We start from the raw sequence: 17,887 nt of genomic DNA on the forward strand, positions 1-17,887 counted from the left end.
CTTTGTTTCGAGAATTTTAGGATGCTAATTCAAAATTATTACGAGTGATATATCTTACTTATTGAAGCTCGTTGAGCATATGAATTTTCAAGCCTTGAATTGACTCCTCTTTTTCCTTTGTTTATTTTGGGAGAGATTTCAAAATGTGACAACTGATATCGATATAAAAGATGTCTGTAATTTTTCTTTCTCCATTTCATTACCGATATTCTTATGAACTCCCATGTGTTTTGGTAAATTTTCAGACAAGCTTTACTTCATCGACTTTGAGTATGGATCATACAGATGCAGAGATTTTGATATCGGAAATCACTTCAATGAATGTTGTCTATGATTGTGACTATAGCCTGTGTGTCACCTTCTTTTCATGGACCCAATTCTTAAGGTGAAAGATTAGGTTTAGATTTTTTTAACAAGTGTAGAAATATATTTATGTGGATATTTTATGTGAAAGTACAGGGAATTATTGTAACTTGCACTTGATGTAACACACACATGTAGGGATGGAAATGGGTCGGGTCTAAATCCGACCCCGCATCAAACCCGCCCCGACGTGGCGGGTTTAGACCTGCTTAAACGGGCCCACAAGCGGGTCCGGGGTGGGTACCGGGTTTGGCCAAACCCGCCCCGCCAAAGTATATATACATATATAAATTTAAAATATACATGTATATATATAAATATAAAATATATATAATATTAATAATATAGAATTATATTTTTATACTAAATAATTAATATATTGTTCATAATTTGAGTGTATAATATTATTAGATTGAAATGAATTTATTTTATTATGATAGGTTTTGTATAAAAATTATCATTATAATGTTTTTTGGTCAGTAATTATTAATTAATTACAAATTGATAAATTTTAACTTGTGAGAATATTTTTTTTGTCTTAAATATTATCAATATATATTTGGAATTAAATTTAATGATTTTCATTAATTTTTAAACTTTTAATTTTTTTAATTAAATAATTTTAAATTTATTTAATTTCTGACGGGTCCAACGGATCTAACCAAGATTGGACCCACCGGGTTCACGGGGCGGTGCGGGGCGGGGCGAGGCGGGTCCAAAAAAAGGCAGGGCGGATCCCGAGTTTAGCCAAGCCCGCCCCAGACCCGCCCCGTTGTCATCCCTACACACATGTAGATTGGTTGTTAGCTTTCAACATAGCGACGGGTTATCCAAATATAATATATATCTGCCTCATATCCAAATTACAAAATCTTCAAATGGTACTTATATTTTTTGCATTAGTAAAATAGTAAATGTATTTTAAAAGGCTTTAAGTGCATTGTATGAAAATGTTCCTTAATAAGTTCATAATTAATATTTTTTATGAATAACGTGAAGTTTTCTTTTTTTAATGATCGTGTCAATATTTTGTATGGTAAACTAACATCATATCTTTAAACTCCAGATTCGGGATGCGAAATTGGGCCGGTCCATCAATGTCTTCTTGTTCTATTTTTATGCATTGGTGAGACAAAAGTTTCTCATATATTTGTGGTTATTCTGTTTTAGCCTGGTTCCTACTTTCAATTTTGTTTTGGTTTTAATTTGATAGTGATGAATGGGTATGAAGCAGTAGCGACAGTAATTGTAGTATCAGTTGTTTCGTCAGTAGTTCCTCTGGTGAGAGTGATCGTAAGGCTTTGGGACTGGGAGCTGGTGATCTTGAGACAGATACAGATTCTTTAATGTCCAGAGAGTTTAGTTTGTCTTCGTTGCGCCAACCTTAGAAAGCTGAACTCAAAATGTTAATGTTCTATGTAATCTGCGAGCAACTGAGAAAAAAACTAAGAATGTTTTAATTAATTTAAGTTTGTCAACGCCATTTGAGGTTCTTGAATTTTTTTCTTTTCCTTCTATTTTTTTTATTACATATAGTTGTGAATAAGAAATTTCTTACATGTCAATCTTGAATGGAATAGTTTAGATTAATTTGTTCTTTTCCAACTTTATTTTATATTCAATCATTCTGATTATAAATATTAATAGTATGTGATATGGTGTTAGCTAGTGTTTCCCTGTTAAGTTAGTTTTTATTAGAATGCATTATGTTCGTCAAGATTTCTCAATTTTTTTATCATAATATATTCTATTTTTAATTTAAATTACCATGTTGTGAAACTTAAATTTTAGGGCTGAAATTATCAAATATTACAAAATGATTTTTTTTTTTTTGCGTGAAACATGTATGACAAAGTAATGTTATGACATAAAAATTAATATTTTTGACATAAAATAATATTTTTATTGAAAAAACTAATACTTTCAACACAAAATTAATATCTTTGACGTCAAAATCATATATTATAAAAGTAATATTTTTTACACAAAACTAATATTTTTGCAGTGAAACTAATATTTTTGACATAAAAAATTGTAATTTGGAGTCAAATAAGAATATATTACAAACTAATACTTTTAACATAGCAAGTAAAATATTTGCAGTAAAAATTAATAATTTGGACATAAAAAATAATGTTTTGAGTCAAATAAGTATATATTACATTGTAATATTTTTGACATAAAAAGTTATACTGTCACTGTAAAAACTAATACTTTATAATATATGATTATGAAAAATATTATTTTTTTGAAAAAAGTATTAGTTTTTTGGACAAACGTATTACTTTGAAAGAGATTATTATATCACATGAAAATTATTTATTTTTTGGCCAAAAGTAATTGTTAAAAGTATTACGTACCTGAAAAAATATGATTATTGCACATGAAAAATAATAGTTTTTTTGGTCAAAAGTGTTAATTTTTTTTAAGAAGAAGAAGAAGGTCAAAAGTATTAGTTATTTTTCCAAAAAATATTAATTTGTTTGTTAAAAGTAATATTTTGTAATATATGATTATGAAAAGTATTACTTTTTTGGTCAACAGTATCAGTTGTTTGGTCAAAAGTTTTACTTATAAATAAATGGTTATTTCACATGAAAAATATTACGTTTATTGGACAAAATTATTATTTTTATGCCAAAAATATTACTTGAAAATATGTATTACTTTTTTGGTCTAAAGCATTAGTTTTTCTGCCCACAGTATTACGATTTTGGTTAAAAGTAATATATGAGAATATATGAAGAAGTATTACCCTGCATTATATGATTATGAAAAATATCACTTTTTTTTGTTAAAAGTACTTCTTTGGTTAAAAGTATTATTTGGAAGTATGATTGTTTTAAATGAAATGTATTAGTTTTTTTTAGTCAAAAATATTAATTTTTTGGTAAAAAGTATTTCTTGAAATTATGTGATTATTTCATATTAAAAGTATTACGTTTTTTGTCAAAAACATTAATTTTTATGTCAAAAGTATTACTTGAAAATATATTATTATTTGACATAAAAAATATTATTTTTTCAGTTTAAGTATTATTTTTAATGCCAATAATATTAGTTTTCATGCATGTTAGACAAATCATTATCGCATACAATAGAGAGTAGAACTAAATATTACTACAAGCCCCAACGTATAGCCACAGGCCCACATGGATAAATTAAATATCTTTTGGCCATGAAGGTGTGGTCTATCTCGCTTGCTGTTCGATGCAATTTGTATCCAAAAAAAAAAAAATTGCAATTACCTTGTATTTTTACATTCTCAGTCCAGAATCAGCTTTTCGTATTTAAGATTTTGAAATTAAAAGGGCACATGAGCTTAAGGGGTGTTATTTTTGGAAAATCGAGGCTCCAAGCTTAACTCATTTCATGTACAACCTATATAACTCCTATGTTCGCAATGAAAACGTAACTCCACTTTAAGAGTAATTTCTTGAGCCAATCTTAATTTCTATGTTTGAATTACATGGCAGCCTGATAGAAATGTTAATTGATATGAGCTCTTTCTTGATCCATTCTGTATTTGCTAATCGACATTGGTACTTTCAAGTACTGGAAGAGATTTTGAGGGCTGATTTGAAACTGGCATTTGAGAATGGAGTTGTCGAGGTGGGTAGAGGTGTTCAAACTTCGGATAAAACTAAAAAAATCGGAAATCTAAACGGAAAAACCAAACATCGAACCGAACCAAAAATCAAAATTTAAAATTCGGATATAATATATCTCAAAACCAAACAGACCGAAAAAACCAAAATTTTATTAAATTAATAATTATATATAATTGTTTATATTATATATTTTATGATATGATACCTAGTGAATAAGAATCATTTTTAATACTTTTTAGTTGATTGTTGTTTATTTAAGTCATTTAGACTTTGAATTTAAATATTTTAAAAAAATCATTTAAATGATAACATATTATATTTTAAAATATATTTATAATATTAATTAAAATATTATATCAAAACCAAAATAAGTCCAGGGGCGGTTCTACTAAGGGGCAAGGGGGGGCAGCTGCCCCCCTTGATTTTTTTTTAAAAATTATCAATATATTTTTATATTTTAAAAATAATAATATATGATCATAAATTAAAAACCAAACACAAAAATATAAAAGAGGGTCAAAAAATTTAAGTTAATTTTCATTGTTTAATGTGTGCAAAGTGATCTAAAAATTTGTGGTTTATAGTTTTTAAAAAATTGTAGCTCAATCACTAAGTTTTTAAACCTAAACACAATGGGTTTTAAGTTTTTAAACCTAAAAAAAAATTTGTTGAAGCAAAAATTGTTACCTTACAAGCTTCTAAGTTTGTCTTTTATTTTACCAATCGCAACAACTGCATTGAAGAGAAATTTTTTTGCTGAAAATATTTTTACGAATATTAATTAATTATATTGAAAAAAAAAAATATATATATATATATATATATATATATATATATAATATTAGTTTATCGAATGAAGTATTATTATTTATTTTCAGTATATATCAAGTCGTTTGGGTATATTGTAAATAAAATTTGAAATATAAAAATATTATTAAATTTACTATATTTAACTTTTTTTTATGTGATGATTAATTATGTGTGTGTATATATGTGATAATTTATTCTGTCCGACTGCCCCCCTTAAAAAATTCCTGGATCCGCCCCTGAAAATAACCGAACCTATATATAGTAAAAAAACCAAACCGAACCGAAGAAAAATAGTTCGGATATCGGATTATATATTTCTAAAACCAAAAATCGGAAAAACCGAAATAAAAAATCAAAAACTAGACTTAACCGACCGATGAACACCCCTAGAGATGGGTCCTCGGGTTACGAGTTTGGGAGAGTTTGAAATATTGTTTGGATGAGAAACTAAGTTCATCTTGGCTTTTACATTGAATATGGGTAGGGAATATACATGTGATGAGTTCATTGCACTTGAATCTTGATTGATAATTCTTTTTAAAATTTCATACTGCTTTTGGGCACTGGATCGTTTTTTGTCCATTGTAATTACTCGAATTCATTGTGAATACTCCCATTTAGTACCATTACCTACTGAATATTTGATCGAATGGTTTTACCAAAAAGTGAAACCGGTTGTTATGGAATGTCTATTACCATAGTTTTCGAAACTACATGATTATTTTGATTTTGAAATTAATACTATCGGTTTCATTTTTTAATGTTCTAATTGTATGATTTGAGTAAGTTTTTTGTGAAATGGTTTGCCGGGTCTAATTATATAAATAAACCGCCGTCAATTATGGGAACTAATTCTTCATGAAATAATAAACCAACATCATTCATTAGTAAAATTGAAATTCACACGTACACTACATTTTTTGCGTATTACGTACCATCCATTAATAATGGAACCTCCAAAACATATATACCATCTTTATTCATAAACCAACAATTCAACCACTTGACAAAATAATCAGCATAACGTCAAAGTTCGTCCATAACCCTTTGTACCATTTAAGGTCAACCATGCAGTCATGCTTGAGCATTAATTACCACGTACGTGAAGTCTTTGTAATATAAACAAAACTAGTTAATTAGATTAATAAAATCAACATAGTATTGCAGTAGCGGAGCCACATGTTGGGCCACCCGGGCTTTAATTTTTTTAAAAAATGTATATATTAATTTTATAAAATTTTAGATTAATTATTAGCATGATGACTCGATTCAAAAAATTAAAATATTTTGAAATTTAAAATTTTAGCCCACATAGTAATCAAGGCTCAGCTATTGTATTGTTGAAAGAAACTACAACTTCATAATATTAAGAATTGCTAGAAATTAATATTTTTGGACATATATGTCATGTATATATATGTTAACAATGAATTAAAAAGATATGAATGATTCAAGATAAGTTGAGTAACAAATGAATATATTAACGTCAATACCAATAGAAGGTATGATAGATAGATATATCTATCATTCTGTACTTATGTAAATCGAATCTAACTCAAAACATAATAATAAGATCATCTATGTTATACGTTCGAAGAGTTGAGAGAGAAAAAAAAAAGAAAAGAAAAATAAAGCGATTTAAGGTATCAAATATAAGTAACTTCCATCAAACAACCAAGAAATGATGAGTTATGTATGTTGCACCACCAATCAATCAAATTGATTAGAGCTCAATCAAAATTCTCATTCCAGCCGAACCAAGCTGTTCACATGAGCTTGAAAATGGTAGTCTCCTCCCCTTTTGTCCAAATCAAACGACTGGATTTCTCTCGTCTTAAGATTATAAGCGATGCAATGCGTCTGAATGTCACAAGATCCGAAGACCAATACCTCCCTAGCTACCAACCAGCCAAAGGGAGTAATCCTTTCCAAACTATGAATCTGAAGTTGATAATCAAACTTATGCAACATGGTCCACTTACCTGTTTTTGGATCCATTTCCCAAACATCCTTGAGTACATCGGGGCTGGATTTATAAACAACGGACAGATTATTGCCCATCGCGAGAAACGTTCCACGTTCTTCACGTGATTGAGGGAAAGGAAACCGGCAAAAAGTTTCAGTCTCTACGCTAAATGTCAGCACAAAAGATGTCCCAATCCAGTTTATGTATGCTCCCGTAACCAACGACGAAGGCATGAGATCCTCCATAGCTTCGCGAGGTACGTTTTTTATGTCAATACGCCTCCAAACACTGTCGACTCCAATAGTCATCACTTCGAGTTGCATCTTCCAACTGGATGGTTTGTGCACCACTTTATACTTCATGGAAGCCTCAACAAAAGCTAAGACAAATTCTGAATAGCTACCGGAAATCGGGGGAAGAGCGATCCGATGCTTTGTCAAGGTATTAACAACAGAAAGCACACCGACGTCTCTGAAATCAGGGACCAATACCAAACCATTACAGCTACTCCACACAAGATATCCGACCGCGCACTTAGATATCTCGATACTACCTTGTCGAATTTCCACATAAATCCCATCGTTAGGAAAAGACCGATCTTGAATGATGAGTCCGCAGCCCGAATTCCGGGCGTGGTGGTGGGTGAAACTTTGGCTTCGGATCACAAGGTACCATTCTTTGCAGACAAGCCTTATCACATTATGTAAATATTGAGCCGCAAATTTCAGGAAAATTTTGGAAAGCACGTCGTCTAGAAGATGTTCTTTTGCCTTCCCCCAACAAGTATTGCGATTGATGAGCACCTGAAGTAAGAACCACATATACAACCATAGTTAATTTCTTTAATCCCCAAGTATTCATAATTCAATGAAAATTGTGCATGCATATATCCAATACAGTTTTGTTTCATATGCAAATCTGCCAAAAAGACTTGAACTTGTGCAAGAATTATGTTATAAGGAGCTTAGGTCCATGTGCTTTAAGTGATCAAGCTAGAGACTGCTATTGTATATTATCTTGTCGTGAAGAGAATTCTGGCTGGAAGGAATGTTTTGAGGGAAGGGCAAGGAGAATATATTTGGAGGCAAATGGTTAGAGTTAGGCATTCACGTTTATTGGCTTTTGCTTAAATATTACTAGCTTGTGCTAGGGACTAGCTTTGGCTAGGGAACAGAGATCATCTCTGGGTTTTTATTTGTTGTAATTCTCTTCTATTATTATATATATTAATTGTGGTTGTAACAATTGGTCCGTTACCTGTCGGATCTGAGTTGGGGAAAAAATGAGAAACGGCAACCACACAAATTGCAGAAATATGAAGCTGAAAGATCAACTCACGACTGCTGGAAAAACTCTTTCACAGCTTCCATCGTCCGAGGAGGAACTCATTGCTGTTGGATTGGGCTGGGAAACACATGCAGTTCTTCGGACCCTGGAAGCTTTCCAGACTTGCAAACACTCCCATCAGACTGGACTAAAATCTTGTGGGCCCTTGTTTACCCATTCTAATAGTCAACTAATGGACTCGGCCCAATCCGTTGGGATAGGAAGCTTATTTGACAGCAAAGATGGGGCGATAACTTGGAGTCCAATGGACGAGAACGGGGAAGGGGGAATCAGCGGCCAAACAAGATAACTTATAATCGTTGGAAAAAGGACGGCTTATATTCCAAGGTTTGAACTAGGGGAGGAAGAAGTTATAGCAGAAAAATTGAGAAGCGTGGTAAGTTGCAAATTAAATTTTATTGAGTCGATGTGGCTTTTGGTGGAAGTTTTTACTCATGATGTTGTCAAACCTCTTCATTTTCTGAATTTTGGTAATGTCTTAGCTGACCTTGGTTTTGAGATAATAATTTTTGACATTGGTTGGAAGGGTTCACGCATACGAACTCACATTGCAATTGCATTGCACAATCTTATGTCAAAATCTTGAATTAAAGAAAGAGGACAGCTGGTTGAGGATACATGCACAAATGTTGTGAAGGGGGAAGGTGGGCATCAAATTACAACCGGTCGCATGTGGGAGGAACTGAGAGCTGCCGGTACATTTGAAGCAAAATTGGGGAAGAATTTGGTTCTTGTCTGTGACTCGAAATTGCATATAATTAACGATGCAATTATCATTTCTGGAAGAAGTAAGGCGGGCGAGGCATTTGTGGCAAAAGATGTATTTCCTCGTATCATCAAAAAAGGCAACACATTTATATCCAAAGAGCTTACTTTACTCGGTCCACATGTTTGTTATGGATTATGCCGGAGCTATCATGACGATAATAAAATTGCGGAATAAAACAATCAACAAGAACACCAAGATTTACGTGGTTCACCCAATATAGGCTACGTCCACGGAGCTGCTGTAAATATTTATAACCGGAGAAATATTACAAGTGTATACAAAACACTATATCTCACCACACCCAAACTCCGAGTATTACCGAGAAATAATTATCTAACTCACAAGAGATCTCCGAAAAAAACACACACTTTTTCTCTCTTTTTATTTTCTTCTCTCTTTGTTAATACAAAAGAAGATAATAATGAGATGATATAAACTGAAATCAGAGGATCCTATTTATAGGCCATTTTACGCGTCTATTTACGCGTTGCATTTAATAGGAATTCAGCAACCATCTGCAATTCCCCGACCAACCTCATTAATTTCCACCTAAAATTTCTCTCACTTGAAGACTTGATTTCAATCATGTCTTCATACAATTAATGTAGCAGCTCATGCCTCCTCTCTTATACTTGCAGTTCAACTGAAGTTGAGCATAACTTCAGTTTGTCAGTGGTCACCGCCTTTGTGAACATATCTGCTGGATTTTTACTTCCAGGAATCTTCTCAAGCATCAAGATTCCATCTTCCAAAACTGATCTGATGAAATGGTACCGAACCTGTATATGCTTCGTCCTAGCATGATAAACAAGATTTTTTGCCAAATGAATAGCACTCTGACTGTCACAGTGTAATGTGCTATCCTCAAGCTTCTGACCCAATTCCACAAGGAATGATCTCAACCATATCATCTCCTTGCTAGCTTCTGTCACTGCAACATACTCAGCTTCAGTAGTCGAAAGTGCAACAATCTTTTGCAACTTGGACACCCAACTTATTGTCGTACCACCCAATGTGAACACATATCCAGTAGTACTCTTTCTGCCGTCTAGGTCACCGCCCATGTTGTCATCTACAAAACCTTGTAAGCCTGAATTTGACTTTCTGAAGCACAGAGAAGAACTGATAGTACCTTTCAAATATCTGAGAATCCACTTCACTGCTTCCCAGTGTTGTTTCCCTGGATTGCTCATAAACCTGCTCACAACTCCCACTGCATGTTCTATGTCTGGTCTGGTGCACACCATTGCATACATGAGGCTTCCGACAGCAGAGGCATAAGGAACCTTATTCATATAAGCATGCTCCTGCTCCGTCGATGGTGATTGGGCTTTGATTAGTTTGAAATGACTAGCCAAAGGAGTACTCACAACTTTAGCTTCATTCATGTTGAATCTGCTAAGCACCTTTTTCACGTACTCGGCCTGAGATAACATCAAGACTCCGTTCACCCTATCTCTCAAGATCCTCATACCAAGAATTTGTTTTGCAGCTCCCAAATCTTTCATTGCAAATTCTTTTGATAACTCTCTCTTGATCTTATCAATATTCTCCAGACACGATCCTGCTATCAACATGTAATCCATATATAACAGTAGAATGATATAGGAATCATCAATCTTCTTCACATAACAACAGTGATCCGCCTGGCACCTCAGGAAACCATTGTTATTCATGAATCCGTCAAACTTCTTGTACCAATGTCTTGGAGCTTGTTTGAGACCGTACAAGCTCTTCTGAAGTTTGCATATCATTTTCTCCTTCCCTCGTACTTCAAATCCCTGTGACTGCTTCATATAAATTTTTTCATCTAGTTTACCATGAAAAAACGCCGTCTTTACATCCAACTGCTCCAGAAGTAAGTTTTCATTCGCCACTAATCCAAGTACAGTTCTGATAGTGGTCAGCTTCACCACTGGAGAGAAAATCTCGGTGTAATCAACGCTTTCCCGCTGTTGAAAACCTTTCACAACAAGTCTCTCCTTGTACCGCTTGCTACCATCATGTTCTTCTTTCAACCGGTACACCCACTTGTTGTGTAATGCCTTTTTGTCTTTCGGAAGTTCCATCAATTCCCATGTCTGATTGGATGACAGTGAATCCATCTCATCTTCCATGGCTAACTTCCACTTGGTTGAATCATCATTTTGCATCGCTTCTTCAAAGGTCTCCGGTTCACCTTTATCAGTCAGCAAAATATAGTAAAGTGCAGGGGAGTATTTCAGAGGTGGTGTGATTGTTCTTGACGATCTCCTGAGTTCAATTACCGGAGTTTGTGGGTCAGCTTCTTGTGCAGTTTCTTCTTCCCGGTTACTATCCTCCGACTCATTAACAGGAATATCAATCAATGGCACTTCATTTGACTTCTGGACTTCAGGACATTTATCTCCAGTTGGAATGTCTGAGTTGTCCTTGTACAAAACTTGCTCATTGAAAATGACGTCTCTGCTCCGAACGATCTTTCGATTTTGGTCATCCCATAACCGATAACTAAACTCATTATCCCCATAACCAATAAAGAAACACTTCTTTGATTTCGGATCAAGTTTCGTTCTGTTGGCTGAATCGATGTGAACATATGAGAGACAACCAAACACTTTCAAGAACGAAAGGTTTACTCCTTTGCCGCTCCAGACCTCCTCTGGTATTCTGAAATCAAGTAGTACTGAAGGTTCTCTGTTGATTAGATACGTTGCAGTGTTAACTGTATCAGCCCAGAATGATTTCGGCAGTCCAACGTGCAATCTCATGCTTCTGGCTCGCTCATTCAGGGTCATGTTCATCCTCTCAGCTATACCATTCTGTTGAGGTGTACCAGGAATGGTTTTCTCTATCTTGATCCCGTTCTGTGCACAATACTTCTTGAACTCAAAATCTTCATATTCTCCACCATTATCAGACCGTAAACACTTCACTTCCAGGTTGGTCTCATTCTCCACCATGACTTTCCACCTCTTAAAGGTTTCATAAACATCAGATTTATTTTTCAAAAAATAAACCCAGACCTTCCTGCTCGAATCATCGATAAATGTGACATAATATCGTGAGCCTCCAAGGGATGTCACAGGAGATGGCCCCCACACGTCAGTATGAACCAGCTCCAACTTTGCTGCTTTCGGTTCTCTATCGCCTTTCGAAAAGCTCACCCTTTTCTGCTTTCCAAGAACACAACTTTCACACAGTTTGTGTTCGACAGTTTTTAACTGCCGTAGCTTCCCTTTTGATATCAGCATCTTAATTCCTTTCTCACTCATATGTCCAAGTCTACAATGCCATAGACTTGAGTTAGCTCCAGCATCCACAGCTGCTAACATATCTCTGCAACTAGAAGTCATATAGAGGGTTCCAGTTTTCTGTCCTCGAGCAACAATCATGACTCCTTTGCTCACTTTCCAAGAGCCATCACCAAAGGTCACTTTATGGCCTTCGTCATCGAGCTGTCCCACTGAGATCAGATTTTGGGTCAACTTTGGTACATGCCTCACTTTGTTGAGTTTCCAGATAGATCCGTTTGACATTTTCAAACTGATATCACCCATACCAGCTATTTCCAACGGTTTTCCATCAGCCAGGAAAACTTTTCCGTAATTACCAGCAATGTAATTACTGAATACCTCACGATCACCGGTGGTATGAAATGAAGCTCCCGAATCCATAACCCAAGAATCAACCGGGCTTTCCAAGGATAGTACTAAGGCATCATGTACATCCTCAGTAACAGCATTTGCATTATTCTTGGGTGATCTGCAGTCCTTTTTCATGTGACCAGTTTCACCACAGCTCCAGCACTTTAATTTCTTTTCGAATGTATTTTTGTCTTTTCCACTCCTTGATTTGGATCTGCCACGCCATCGGTTAGAACCTTTTTCGCTACTCCTGCCCCTACTTCTGTTTTCGAGATTTATGGCAGATCTCGATGGTGTTGCTTCTCCCGAATCCCTCCTGCGAACTTCTTCACCAAGGATTCGATCTCTGACATCATTGAATTGTAACTTTCCTTTTTCAGCAGAATTGCTAACCGCTGCCCGCATCGGCTCCCAAGCATTTGGTAAAGACGCCAAAAGAATAATTGCACGGATCTCATCATCAAATTTAATTTCAACTGATGTTAGCTGGGAAACAATCGTGTTGAATTCATTGATGTGTGCCGCCACCGAAGCACCTTCCTCCATCTTCAAGTTGAATAACTTTTTCATGAGGAACACTTTATTATTTGTTGATGGCTTCTCGTACATGTCCGATAAAATGGACATCATCTCCTCCGTGGTTTTTGTCTCCTTCTCGTTGTGTGCCATGTTCTTTGTTAGGGTCAATCGTATTACCCCTAACACTTGTCGGTCAAGAAGCTCCCACTCATCATCCTCCATATTTTCTAGCTTTACCCCGTATAGAGGTTGATGTAGCTTCTTGCTATACAGATAATCTTTAATCTGTAACCGCCAGAACGTGAAATCTGTACCATCAAAATTATTGATTCCAGGTCCCGATCCGTCATTTCCGGCCATCGCTTCTACTGCCTTAATAAAATTTCAAAAAAAATTTTCTGATGTGGAAGATCAGACAAAGCTGCAACCACAGAGCATACTCAGAATTTTAAGAAATTTTTCACCAAGGCTCCCGGACACCGTAACTGCTTTGATACCAGTTGTTATGGATTATGCCGGAGCTATCATGACGATAATAAAATTGCGGAATAAAACAATCAACAAGAACACCAAGATTTACGTGGTTCACCCAATATAGGCTACGTCCACGGAGCTGCTGTAAATATTTATAATCGGAGAAATATTACAAGTGTATACAAAACACTATATCTCACCACACCCAAACTCCGAGTATTACCGAGAAATAATTATCTAACTCACAAGAGATCTCCGAAAAAAACACACACTTTTTCTCTTTTTTTATTTTCTTCTCTCTTTGTTAATACAAAAGAAGAGAAGAATGGGATGATATAAACTGAAATCAGAGGAGCCTATTTATAGGCCATTTTACGCGTCTATTTACGCGTTGCATTTAATAGGAATTCAACAACCATATGCAATTCCCCGACCAACCTCATTAATTTCCACCTAACAATGTTTACTGTGGCACCCCAATCAATGTTATAGTTGACCAATCACGCATGAAGGTGGAAGTTCAAATTAGCGATCAGAGGTTCTCAAATCAGAATGATGAAGTTAGGCAGAGGGAAATCTTCCAAGATAGCATTCGTAAGTCCGGCCTTGAGGACAAGGCTGATTTTCAGGACGGAGGTATTGTTAGAAGCTTAGGTCCATGGGCTTTAAGTGATCAAGAGTTTGATATTGTAATGGGACAAAATACATTGGGCCGAAGTTATTATCTTATCGTGAAGAGAATTCTAGAAGGAATGTCTAGAGGGAGGGGCAAGGAGAATATATTAGGAGGAAAATGGTTAGAGTTAGACATTCACGTTTATTGGTTTTTGCTTAAATATTACTAGCTTGTGTTAGGGATTAGCTTTGGCTAGGGAACAGATATCATCTCTGGGTTTTTATTTGTTGTAATTCTCTTCTATTATTATATATATTAATTGTGGTTGTAACAAATTAGGTCGAATTGGAGGAAGATGGAAAATAACAAAACTTGAAAAACAGAAACAAATTAAAGGAACGAGAGAAAATCAAATACATCCACAGATCTTCTTTGTTTCCATGCAACTGAATGGTGATTCTTCCTAGTCTTTTTTGCTTCACTGGCATCGTCGTCGGCCATCTAGAGTTTAAGAATATGATGTTAGTTGACCATACAAAATATTGATAAGATCATAAACAAAGAAAGAAACTTCATGTTATTCATAAAAAATATTAACTATGAACTTATTAAGGAAACATTTTCATATAATGCACTTAATGCCTTTTAAAACACATTTAGTATTTTACTAATGCAAAAAAATATAAGTAGTGTTTGACTATTTTGTAATTTGGGTATGAGGAAGAGACATATTATATATGGATAACCCGTCGCTATGTTGATAGCTAAAAGACAATATACATGTGTGTGTTACATCAACTTCAAGCTACAGTAAATCTCAGTGCTTGCATGCTCATAAAATACCTACATAAATATATTTCTACACTTGTTAAAATCTCTAAACCTAATCTTCTACCATAAGAATTGGGTTGGCTATATATGGTTCCATGAAAAGAAGGTGATGCACAAGCTATAGTCACAATCATGGCCAACATCTTTATTGAAGTGATTTCCGATATCAAAACCTTTGTATCTGTATGATCCATACTCAAATTCGATGAAGTAAAGCTTATCTGGAAATTTACCAAAACACATGTGAGCTCATAATAATGTCGGTAATGAAAAGGAGAAAAAAATTACAGACATCTTTTACATCGATATCTGTTGCCACATTTTGAAATCTCGCCCAAAATAAACAAAGGAACCAATTCAAGGCTTGAAAAATCATATGCTCAAAGAGCTTCAATAAGTTAAATATATGAGTCGTAGCAATTTTGAATTAGCATCCTAAAATTCTCGAAACAAAGAGAAATTCCCAAAAGGAAAACATAAGAACCCTAAATCGAATCAAATTTATCCAACACGATGACCCATGTTTGAGATAGAAAACTCATCAACTAAAGAAACAAGAACTGGACAGATCTGGGTTACCTTATATTAGAATTAGATCTAATTTTGTGATCTATTGAATTTTTATAATTTCTCGAGAGGTTTTGGCCTAATCTCCCTCTCTTGTATTCCTTTTTTTTCTAATCAGCCTAACCCCTGCCTAACCCCCGCCACAACAGGCGGTTTTATTAATTAAAAAAATGGCATCAATTCATCGATGGACACAAAAACCCGTGTCCATACGAAATTCCCGAAAAAAATAAAATAAAATTCGAAAAATAAATCTAGAAACAAATAAAAATATCAATTTTTCAAAATCATATTAGTATCAAATAATCACCTACGCTGCAAAGAGTTTAGCGACAATGGCAGAGAGAGCAGCGTTGAGTCCTGTTAGAATCGCTCAATTGGAAGATGCTCGATCCTTTTTGGGAGGGCAAAAACTTGATAATGTTTTAGAAATTTTCAATTGACGAAATCTAATTTTTCTAAATTTTCAATTGACGAAATCTAACTTTTTCCTCATTTAATTTTGCGTATAGCGACTGGCCGTGAGAACAAAAGAAGAAAGCTCATTTTTACTGATTTTGGTCAAATTAAGATCCGAATTCTACCATAGCGAATGGATCGCGCTAGTAATTTGGTAGTGTTGGGTCAGCCCGTCTCACGGACATAGAACCGTGAGACCGTATCATAGGAGACCTGCCCTTTAAAACAAAACTTATCAATTTAAATTGAAATGCAGGAGTGGAAATAAAATGTAATAAAAAGTGATATATACCTATTTATTAAGCAAGAGAGCCGTAGAAAAATTGTATGATCTCTTGGTATGAAAACACAAAATTAATCTTAATTTCCATCTATTTATCTATCTTCAATAATTTTAATAAAATAGGGAGTGGGAAACAATTGATATAATCCATAATGCTTTTAAGTAGTGTTTGTGAGAATTTTTAGGAAGCATTTCTCAACTTTTCCTTAAACAAAATTTCACAAAATTTAAAAATTTTGTTAAAAAAAACTGAGAAGTATTTCATAGAAGCTCTCCCAAACACTACCTTAATTTCTTCCTACGGTTACTAATTTTTACCCCAAAAATCTTTATTTTTCTAATAGATTTTTTTATATTAAAAAAATAAGTATAAAAAATTAGGGTAACAAATTTTACATAAATCCCGACCCGACCCGTCCCGATTCCCGACCCGTTCCCGTCCCGAACTTTTCCCGACCCGAAAATTCCCGACCCGATCAATTTCAGGATCGGGATAGGCAACTCTTTCCGACGAGATTCCCGACCCGACCCGAATTAAAAATAATATTATTTAATTAAAAAAATAATTTTTTTTAATTTTATGTTTTAATATTAATGTTTTATAATTATATACCATATTTTTTTTTATATTTATCTTTTTTAATATTAAAATCGAGTTATAAATTTTTATTTTGTTTTTTTTATTATAATGAATAATTATATGTTTTTTTTATTAATCAAGTAGTTGTTTTAGTTTATTTGTAATGCACTAAAAAATTGTTTTAGTTTTTTAATTTTTATATATAAAGAAATTTTAATTTATTTGTAATGTATTAAGAAATTTTTTGATTTTTTTCATAATTTTTTTTAAAAAAATATTTACATAGAATTGTTTTTTTAAAAACAATATTATTCGGGATTACCTTCTCCCGACCCGACGAGATCCCGAATGTTCGAGATCCCGAACATTCGGGTCCCGACACTTCTCAGGTGCGAGATCGGGAGAAAAAAAATATCTTAATTTCTATCGGGACGGAAATCGGGTAAGGGGGTTATGGGACGGGTCCCGACCCGATTCCACCCCTATAAAAAATCAACCAGTTGTTGCACACGAGTGTGTGTGAATACCTAGTATATATAGTTGGATTGATAGAGGTTGTTTTAGGAATTATAATAAAGTTTCACGATCATACCAAAATTAGTTAGTCAAAAGGATTTAACACTGATTGCTAAATAGTATAGATAATAATTTTTATATATACACAGCATTACATACTAATGACACTATTTTATTATAAAATAAAAACATAAGGTAATGTTTTTAGATTTAGTATGCTTCGGTTGAATGTTATGGAAAAATACATTTTGAGATATTAATTTAGACCAATGTTCTAAAAAATGCTAGGAGATAGGCGAACGACGACCCACAGCCTAGCGCCTACCTAGGCGGTTTTTTTAAAGCCTAAATATAAATACCTTGGGATATTCATGAGTTTTACTATAAAATATAATTTTTATCTCTTATTTTTTTTAGTTTTTGTACGAAACTCTTATAAAATTGTAAGAATAAAAAATGTATGTAGAGGGAGGTGAATACACACATAAAATAATTTTAAATACTTAAGCTAATTTATCAGCTCAAATTCAGTTTGAGTTTGAATACCTTT

General features: G+C 34.0%; 1 protein-coding gene across 1 annotated transcript; it reads right to left on the reverse strand.

The window, feature by feature from the left end:
* Nucleotides 1-6,394: 6,394 nt before the first annotated feature.
* LOC140872677 (uncharacterized) lies at nucleotides 6,395-15,872 on the reverse strand. The gene is made up of 3 exons (XM_073275561.1): nucleotides 15,810-15,872; nucleotides 14,519-14,602; nucleotides 6,395-7,553 (listed from the first exon to the last, which is right to left on the reverse strand). The coding sequence occupies exons 2-3, from the start codon at nucleotides 14,600-14,602 to the stop codon at nucleotides 6,528-6,530; spliced, it is 1,110 nt and encodes a 369-aa protein (XP_073131662.1). The 5' UTR covers nucleotides 15,810-15,872; the 3' UTR covers nucleotides 6,395-6,527.
* Between the last annotated feature and the right edge of the window lie 2,015 nt (nucleotides 15,873-17,887).

The sequence above is a fragment of the Henckelia pumila genome, unplaced genomic scaffold, assembly GCF_033568475.1.
Source record: "Henckelia pumila isolate YLH828 unplaced genomic scaffold, ASM3356847v2 CTG_466, whole genome shotgun sequence".
NCBI lineage: Eukaryota > Viridiplantae > Streptophyta > Magnoliopsida > Lamiales > Gesneriaceae > Henckelia > Henckelia pumila.

Bases quoted from the DNA above. Each gene is read 5' to 3' on its own strand.
- LOC140872677 (XM_073275561.1), bottom strand. From the start codon at position 14,602: ATGGCCGACGACGATGCCAGTGAAGCAAAAAAGACTAGGAAGAATCAC. The intron at 7,554-14,518 runs GTATTTGATTTT...TTCTTACTTCAG, and splicing joins AACAAAGAAGATCTGTGGAT to GTGCTCATCAATCGCAATAC.